The sequence below is a fragment of the Siphateles boraxobius genome, unplaced genomic scaffold (assembly GCF_051911475.1).
Source record: "Siphateles boraxobius isolate OS27281-9 unplaced genomic scaffold, OSU_SipBor_1 139, whole genome shotgun sequence".
Classification (NCBI taxonomy): Eukaryota; Metazoa; Chordata; class Actinopteri; order Cypriniformes; family Leuciscidae; genus Siphateles; species Siphateles boraxobius.
The window spans coordinates 304,598-313,744 of NW_027508743.1; the positions used below are offsets into that span (position 1 = coordinate 304,598).

The following is a 9,147-nucleotide window of genomic DNA, read 5'->3' on the forward strand; positions in this document are numbered from 1 at the left end:
CCACCGGGGAAACTCCCGACTCTCCCGATTGCCACTCCGCCCCTGGTGCCCAGGGCCCCTTAGATGTCGTGGGCCCCAGGGCAAGTGCCCAGTTGCCCTAATGGTTAATCCAGCCTTGCGGTGCTGTTGAGGGATCGTGCAGCCTCATGAGGAGAAATGGAAACAAATGAGCGCAGATCACACAAAGAAACTTAATGAACATAGAGCGGTTACAAAATTAATGTGGAGTTTTTATATTTATAACATATGATATGATACAGTTAAGCAACATCACAGTGACCAAGAGTGCTGAATACCACCACGGTTGAAAATGTGACACTTATTTTAATATGACAGTTCAATAAACAAGTAATTAATATCAAGTCACTCACATTTTAGACACAATATTGACTGTTTTTGTTCTATTTGAGCAGCGAAAATAGTTCCAAACAAACATCCCAAGAACCACAGCGCAGCTCACCGGAACACATAACTGCTGCATTAATGAATGATTCAGCGCTTTGAATGAATCGATTGAGTCAAAGATTCAATGACCCATTGAACTGCCTGAACGATTCAGCCGTTTGAACGAATCATTTGAATAAATGACTCAATAACTCACTCATTAAGACGGTCACCTGCCGCCCCCTACTGGTGGTTTAGTTCCGTGTTTAAAAGTAGGCTATAATTTTTTTTTCCAATATGTCATATTAGCTTCAAAAAATATTTAAAACAATCTCATAACATTATTTAATGCAGTTGTAATTTTTCAGTGTAAATTAATTAATTTGATTGGCAACAGCATAGTGTCTTATTATTTCAATTGAATTTATTGATCAAATCTAAGAATTTAAAATTGAAAGATGAAGCATACATTTAAACAGATTTCTGGATTTTTACTTGCCCGAGAGAATGGCCGATTTATTTGTTCGAAGGACAAGCACATGTAAAGCCTTAATGTTGAGCCCTGAGTTATATTTTATATACTGTAGGCCTAGTATTGTGTTTATGTGGCAAGCCAGTTTTACACATCAGCCCAGTCTTTTCTGTGAAGTTATGCCGAGTTCAGACTGCACGATTTTAGCCCCGATTTTGGCTCGCCGACAGGTTTTGAGAAATCGCAGACAAATGCCCGAAATAGAGGCAAATCGGTGCTCGTTCACGCGAGTGACAATCACGCAGTGTGAATGAGCAAAGACGCGATCTGAGAGAATCGCCGACGAGTCACCGACGCCCGTGAGATATTTGGCATGCTAAATATCTGGACATGTCGGCGATTCACAATCCTGCTGTGTGAAAAGTGTTCTGACTGAAAACTACATCGGCGATGACCGGTGACCCAATTGACTATTTGATGACCCAATTTGGATCGCAATCTTCTTGTAGGCTATCATTTTTAATAACAAATTCAGTGTCGCGCGAGAACTCCGGTCTCACGCACGCGTGATCTTCCGTTATTTCCTTATCACTTCTCGCGTTTGTTTGGTTGTGAAACGTAGTTTGCGGACCAGGGACAAGTTGTCGGCGATTCTTTCTTTTGTAAAGTCATGCAGTGTGAAACCTCCTGTCGCCGATCCATCGTGCAGTGTGAACACACCAGCAGCTCAGATAGTCACGCAGTGTGAAAACATCAGTGACACGATTATTTTTAAAATCGTGCAGTCTGAACAGGCATTAGTGTTAAGCCGGGTCCGAGTTTTTTTGCACATTAATTTAACAGTAAATGTGTCACACCCAATTTTTCTTATGCACACCCAGAGACGCTTTTCTGTCTACGCTAGTGATCTTGTGGTTTTAATGTGAACAATTATCATGCAGTTTTATACATGTTTGGTATTTTAAACGTCTCAGTGCTTTACATTGTGGTGAGGTAAAATCAGGGGCGGATCTATTAGATGCGCGGGCGCGATCGAACTGTGTGTGTGTGTGTGAGAGAGAGAGAAAGAGAGAGAGGGAGGTGCGGGCGCGATCGTACGTGTGGTGTGTGTGTGTGTGTGAGAGAGAGAGAGAGAGAGAGAGAGAGAGAGAGAGAGGTGCGGGCGCGATCGAACTGTGTGTGTGTGTGTGAGAGAGAGAGAAAGAGAGAGAGGGAGGTGCGGGCGCGATCGTACGTGTGGTGTGTGTGTGTGTGTGTGTGAGAGAGAGAGAGAGAGAGAGAGAGAGAGAGAGAGAGAGAGAGGTGCGGGCGCGATCGAACTGTGTGTGTGTGTCGTATGACTAAATCTGTCCATATTTCCTCAAAACTCACTAAAAGACATCATTTGAGGGGTCTTTTTTTTTAAATCTCCTGGGGAGCATACCCCCAAACCCCCCCAGAATTGCTTTTTCACAAAGTACAATTTAAGTATAGACTACACAGACTGTTGATAGTGATTGCACAGAGAAAGAGTCCACAATAAACAAATTAGACCCACACCATCCAAAAACCCAGCTACATCTCTGCTTTGACTCCCAGACCGTGTAATGTAGTGTAGAGAACAAAACACATTCAATGAAAACCGTAGCATTTTAAATTATGAATAATGTCCATGACCGCCCTCCTGAAACCTCATGCCACCCCAGGTCGTAGTATGGTATTTTTCATAGTATGCTCCTTAATCACATTAAAGATTGCTCAGGTTTCACATATCTCCAAAGTAATTGTGTTGATTTGACACTGACTACCCATAGATGGACTATAATGGGAAATTGGTTTCTGTTTATACAGTATATGAGAGGGTTGGGTCTTACCTCCAGGTCTTATGAAATCTAAAAATAAACCAAATCAATATTTCATGAAATAGGCAATAGGCTTCTTGAAAAGGTATTACTTTTACTAGTAATTAGAATGGTATTTCAGTGCACTTAACTTCTAACTTTTGGGAGTTGATTAAAACATTTCTCTTTTGGATATATAATAACAATGAGATATTCTGTAGCCAACTGATTATCAGTTTGTCGCATGTTTAGACCTTGTATATGTGTTGCACAACACATGTTGCACTTGGCGATCACGGTGGGGATTGATATGGTAGTGGACCATGATGGTCATAGAAGAAGTGAAGGACCAGTACCCCCCAATTATGGTGGGGTAATTCGCACTCTGACTTTAACCCAGATGTGAGACGTTCAAACTGACCAATCAGATAATCACAACTTCCCCCATTGTACTAATGCTGCGTTCCAGGCAGGTTTTTGAGCACCTAAATCACGACTTCAAACCACGACTCACGACTTTGTAGCGTTCCAGGCCAGTCACGCCAAACTACCTGAGCGCAATATGAATACTAATTGTTTCGGAGACACATAACATTGTAATACATAATCGTGTGTGTATTATTATCATTATTATATTATTATTAATTTGACTGAAACGTTATATTGTCCTAAAGTGTATTCTCACCGTGTACCGCCTGCAGAAACACTGCATCCGTAGGGGCTGCCATGGTTGTTTTGTATGGTTTCGTTTCGCGGGCTATGTGACGCCCGAGCTCGTAACTGGGAGTACATCGATCTAGTACAAGTTCACGTTGGGAAGTCATGGGTTTGACTGCCGTTCTAGTGCACTTTCATGGGTATAAGGTTGGAAAACCATGGGTTACAGATTGCATGGAACGCGGCATAAAGGTGTGACAATTCGTAGACCCCTGAAGTACACACATCTTGGCCCACAGGCCTTGATCACTTTCTGTGCCTTTGGGAACTCCAGATGGTCATTGGGGAAAGAGGGGGTGGAAAACAGTAAAGCAAATGTGTTTGTTCATTTCAAATATCTTGGATTATTTTCAATCCTACAGTTAAAACCGGTGTATTTATTATTATGGAACTTGATAGGAAAGGTAAAAATACATATAATTTCCTGCAGGTCATTTCTGAATGTCTGTAATCTGGTCCAGTATGGAAGTGCCGCTGTAGTTGTTTGTCTCCAGTGAAAGAAGCTTCTGTGTGTAGTTTTGAGGCAAGCCGTTCTGTTGAGCCCCTAAACACACAACCTATATAGAGAATGAGACGAGATAAACTGTCAATATGAATAAGAGACTCTTCATTGACACTTATCATTATAGTTACAATATGCAACTAGACATATTACCATTTACAGTTATGTTACACTTTAAAACACTTGTTAATATTTGATCAGAGGGGTGGGTTGTTCACTTTGTTCTCTGTAATTAAACGTTATTCCTTAGTTTGGTCAGTCAGGCTTATGGTGGGCAGTAATATGTACCTTTTTATACTGTGGTGAAGGTGGACAGGATCTGAAATTGTTCATCTTGTACGTCCGGCAGAGAAGCGGACCATCTTTTGTTTCTACTTTGACCTCTAATGGGCTGTACACTCCTTCATGAACCCCTTCCTGTCTGAAACATGTGCAAGATTCGTAATACATGCGTAAATGCAGACATTTTAGTTCCTGTGTAAAACATATCCAACATATATAGATGCTTCGTAGAGTAGGGATGCACAATATTTTGGTTACTATATCTGCATCTGCCTGTATGTGTTCATCATAATAAGCAGATAATATCATGGCTTTTTTAAACCAGTATACGATTTTATCTTAACAAAAGTACTAAACAGTTATCTTTTCCACTATATTTATATGGGAGATAATGTGCAGTAACAGCTACACACGAAATAAATAATTGGACATGAAATACTGATTTGAGTTTGTTTTTTTCTGTGGAAAAGGTGCAATACACAATACAATACTGATAATATAAGATGAAAAAATGGTTTTGGGAAACATCACAATGCCAGGTGATCTCACCGGTCTAAACTGGGCAGGTTTTGGTCGCCTATCCTCCACACGACCCCCCACACCTCGTCTCCTTCACTCTCCTGTATCGATGCGACTCCACCGTGCCATGAGCTGTTAGTGCAGTCGGCCCCGAGACCGAAATCCAGCCTGTAGTCCTGCGATACAGTACATGCAACACAATGATATATACCAGAGTGACAGTACTATATGATTAACATATTTGTGTAGCATTTTTGTGTGTACAACTACAATGTATTTCAAGGTACTTCAAACAGTACCACAGTGGATGAGGATGTATTATGATTTTTGTATTATTGTGATATTTTTGTTTTGTTATTTATACATTATTTACAGTATGTTTAAAGAGCCATTTGTTTTAAAGACAAAACTACTTATATATATATATATATATATATATATATATATATATATACATATATACACACACACACAATATATATAATTAAAAATTATATTTAATTAAATTATTATTTTAATTAAAATAAAAACTAGATGTAAATAAATAATAAATCTAACAGTACAGTGCTATGACAGATAGAAAATGTGATTAACAAAATAGAAACTAAATAATTTCCAAATAATATTTATAGATTATAATATAATATTATAACTATGTCTAAATATTCTTTACATTTTCACAGTAAAAATGTGGTCTTTGTACAACAATATATATATATATATATATATATATATATATATATATATATATAATGGTAATTAACCATGGGACAGATTGTTTCAAAATGCCATTTTCTTACAAAATTATTTTTAAATGACTTATTTTTATGACAGTGGTGGCAAATGCAGTTTCTCCACAATTTGATCGCAGTTTACTCATTAACCTCGTACCATGGTACATTTGAGGTAGACTAGACTTCTATTGCTATAAGTGTGTCGTACTATGTGCTTATGTCCTTTCATTAACCGAATACTATGGTAATTATTCATCAAATAATGTTTGTTTACCTGTATCCTGCCGACGGAGTGAAACACAGCTGATGGGTTTTTCAGTTGCAGTCTCTCTTTCAGTAAATTACTGCCATAAGCAAAATACATGAAACAACCGCTGGATGACATATTTACTAACGCAGTGCTTAAAGAAACGTGATGGGTAGAAAAACAAGCGCTTCGAAAACAAACCCTGAGGACTTTCATGACCTTCGTTTTTGAATCGTTCTTGTGAGTCGATTCTTTAGAATGAATGACTCGGCATCTTTCAGACTTTCACAAGGAGAAAATTATACCGAGGTGGGAACAGGAAACAATTTTGTTCACTGTATTGGTAAAAATGCAATTAATGATAATTAATTAGCAAACAATTAGCATTTTGAACAACAAAACGCAAAAAGGTTTGAATCGACTCATTGAAACGAACCAGATATGCTAAACAGAAGAACTAACCCCTGACCATACATTTTCAGAATAAAAGCCTTTCGTGCTAAAACTGCTAAGCTGTATAAACGACGTTTAGGAAATGTTAGGATACGTTCATTTTAAGCCAAAGAAATGTTATACAAATGTAAAGACATTTTACTTACACAGTTCCCAGAAATATGAACATAAGAAAAGTGTTTTAGTTATAGAAAGTATGTTATTAAAATTCCCTTGTATTTCGATTTCCCATGTATTCAGGATACTTGATGGTGAATGGAGGTTTTCAGAAGCAACTTCAACAAATACACTGAAAAAACTGAACAGGAATAAATTTAATTAAGGTAATGTTTAAACACACTTTTTGAAAAAATATTATCAGACCCCAACACTTGCCATTATATTTTAATAAAAAAATGAACATTCTTCAGTACACAACTTGACAAGATCAATCAAGCAGTTTATGGATAAGAATGTAGAAAAATAACCATCACTGCCTTATATTAGCACAAACAGCTCAGCACTTAAACAAAAGACTCAAAAACAGCTTTCAAAAGAAATGAATTTAATGTACAAAATGCAAACAAGTCAGAATCAAAATATTCTCCAAATAAAGAACAAAAAAATGCTGTACAAAGCGCACTAATGTACAGTGGCTTGAGATGTTCATCTCCTCGGCCCACCGCGACCACGTCCTCTTCCTCTGCCACGACCCCGTCCTCTTCCTCGACCGCGGCCAGCAACTGCAAGAAAGGGAAGAAAAACAACAATTATACATTTTCATAGACAATCAATCAATGCCTGATTTTCAAGTCAGTCAGTTTAGATGATATGTTCCTCAACTCACCAGCCTCTCTCTTCTTTGACTTGACCTTCGGCTCGATGTCGACCAGCAGCGTGTCCAGAGGAAGACTGTCCGGCAGGATGAAATAGCGGATGTTGTTTCCGCGGATACTGAGGGACTCCAGCTGAGTGGGTTCTCTGTTTTTAAGGGTCATCTTTACAGCTTTGAGGTGAGTGTTCATACTGACATCCACACCTGTTCATAGGATTCAAAGATAGTGTATAAAGACATCATTCAACTTTAAAGGAATTGTTCACTCAAATCTCCCATAATTTACCCTCTCGCCATCCTAGGTATATAATATTCGTCTTTCAGATGAACACAATCAGAGTTATATTAAAAATACCCTGGCTCTTCCCAGCTTTATAATGGCATTGCATAGTTAAGCTTTTAAAGCTCCAAAAAGCACATCCATCCATCAAAAAAGTAATCCATACGACTCCAGTGGGTTAATAAAGGCCTTCTGAGGCAAAGCGATGTGTTTTGTGAGAAAAATATCCATATTTAAAACTATATAAGCTATAATCACTGGCTCACGCAACGGCTGTACACGTGTTCAGAGTTCGAGACCCGGCGGAAGAGTGACCTTTGACCCCACGTATGATGTAGCTCCTCTTCTCTTACATCAAAATTTTCCAACATTTTTCTTTAAAACTTCTTGATTTACACTTTGAATTCGTGACCGGTGTTTTGTCATGCTCCATCCTCTGCGCTTCTGCGTTTGTCAATTCTCACCCGAGCTTTACGCTACACCTATATTATACGTGGGGTCAGAGGTCACCCTTCCACCAGAACTTGACTCCCTCGTGAATGTGTGTACAGCCGTTGCGTAAGACAGGGATTATAGCTTATAAAGTTTTAAATATGGATATTTGTCTTACAATGGCTTTGCTTCAGAAGGCCTTTATTAACCCACTGGAGTCGTATGGATTACTTTTATGATGGATGGATGTGCTTTTTGGAGCTTCAAAAACTCAGGCTCTATTCACTCCCATTACAAAGCTGGGAAGAGCCAGGATATTATTTAAAATAACCATGTCGGCTGAAAGAAGAAAGTCATATACACCTAGGATGACTTGAGGATGAGTAAAGCATGGGTTAATTTTCATTTTTGGGTGAACTATCTCTTTAAAAATTCTTCTTAAACACAAACTTGAAGCAGATACCTTGAGACCAGTGTAAAAATTCATATTTTGTCCCAGTTAGCATTATCATAATTACCTGTAATGGTGCCATGAACCTGTGTGCCATTCTTCAGCTCAATTGTGACCGTTTCATGGCTCAGTTTCATCAAAAACCTGTGGGATTACAATCAAAAACAAAGACTGAAGACATATTCATCACAATAACAAACAGATCTTACAGCAGTAACGTTACAAACATCACATTCGAGGCATTTCGTCAAATCCACTAGTTATGTTACAAAGAGTCTTCATTGTTTTATTATATTTTTGTAGGAAATTTGTTTGCGAAATTGTACTTAGCTTAAACTTATACACATACTAGTATAATATTTGCCAACCTAGTAACATCAAATATATGCATTTTGCAGATTGCATCTTTAGTAAAAAAATAAATAAAACATTACTGGCATTTAAAAGTGGTTGTTTTTGTTGCTGCGTTTGTTAGAGATAAGGCCCAGCATCTACAAACGAATGTCCCAAATCATAATTTCATAAATCCAGGGATAAACCCACGAACTTTAAGTTAAACAAACAGCAGCATTTAAAACATGGGAGGAATGAGACAGAAATTCAAGCAAACACATACATTCATTCATTCATTCCCGCCTGTTGAAGCTAACAGCTAACCAACAGCTACATCAAATCTGACGCCATCCATTACATTCTATTGCATGTCGCTACAGATACTTTGTGCATATTGATTATATGAGACCTATAGAAGTTTATTACCTGACGAGTTTCATGCTGGCGGTGGACTTTAAATGAAAATCCTCCACCAAAGTGTGAAAAAATTATAGCGCAAAACGACAGAAAAGCGTCGGACGCTACCAGAGCAATGAGAGGAATCACTTCCTGTGCGAAGCGGAAGCAGAATCCTCGACGCAAGTGTTGCCACTACACTCCCAAAATCAACAGATTATTTACACATAATAGACGATACGTATAAAATCTTATTTATATGTAGATTTAATCATAAATAATATATTATGTGAATACAAATTAGGTTGAAT

General features: G+C 38.2%; 2 protein-coding genes across 3 annotated transcripts; both read right to left on the reverse strand.

Annotated features, from left to right (window-relative positions):
- Window positions 1–209: 209 nt before the first annotated feature.
- ggcta (gamma-glutamylcyclotransferase a) lies at window positions 210–5,919 on the reverse strand. 2 transcript variants are annotated; one of them, XR_013203841.1, is made up of 5 exons: window positions 5,705–5,919; window positions 4,727–4,872; window positions 4,184–4,316; window positions 2,177–3,950; window positions 210–2,029 (listed from the first exon to the last, which is right to left on the reverse strand). XR_013203841.1 is itself a non-coding variant. In XM_077230132.1 (4 exons), the coding sequence occupies exons 1-4, from the start codon at window positions 5,891–5,893 to the stop codon at window positions 3,825–3,827; spliced, it is 594 nt and encodes a 197-aa protein (XP_077086247.1). In that variant the 5' UTR covers window positions 5,894–5,918; the 3' UTR covers window positions 210–3,824. The 2 variants fall into 2 exon arrangements, 1 of the variants encoding a protein (XP_077086247.1); XM_077230132.1 differs by having other exon boundaries at window positions 210–3,950; window positions 5,705–5,918.
- Window positions 5,920–6,657: 738 nt separating this feature from the next.
- Window positions 6,658–9,006, reverse strand: snrpd1 (small nuclear ribonucleoprotein D1 polypeptide). Its single transcript, XM_077230136.1, has 4 exons — window positions 8,867–9,006; window positions 8,175–8,251; window positions 6,957–7,148; window positions 6,658–6,852 (listed from the first exon to the last, which is right to left on the reverse strand). Exons 1-4 carry the CDS (start codon window positions 8,878–8,880, stop codon window positions 6,776–6,778), a joined length of 360 nt encoding a protein of 119 aa, XP_077086251.1. The 5' UTR covers window positions 8,881–9,006; the 3' UTR covers window positions 6,658–6,775.
- Between the last annotated feature and the right edge of the window lie 141 nt (window positions 9,007–9,147).

What these genes read in the sequence shown, in the direction of transcription:
- ggcta (XM_077230132.1), bottom strand. Translation starts at nt 5,893, where the DNA reads ATGAAAGTCCTCAGGGTTTGTTTTCGAAGCGCTTGTTTTTCTACCCAT. An exon ending in AACCTGCCCAGTTTAGACCG is followed by an intron (nt 4,317 to 4,726) that starts GTGAGATCACCT and finishes CACATGTTTCAG; the next exon opens with ACAGGAAGGGGTTCATGAAG. An exon ending in CTTCACCACAGTATAAAAAG is followed by an intron (nt 3,951 to 4,183) that starts GTACATATTACT and finishes TTCTCTATATAG; the next exon opens with GTTGTGTGTTTAGGGGCTCA.
- snrpd1 (XM_077230136.1), bottom strand. An exon ending in GGTTCATGGCACCATTACAG is followed by an intron (nt 7,149 to 8,174) that starts GTAATTATGATA and finishes TCCTATGAACAG; the next exon opens with GTGTGGATGTCAGTATGAAC. An exon ending in GTCAAAGAAGAGAGAGGCTG is followed by an intron (nt 6,853 to 6,956) that starts GTGAGTTGAGGA and finishes CCTTTCTTGCAG; the next exon opens with TTGCTGGCCGCGGTCGAGGA.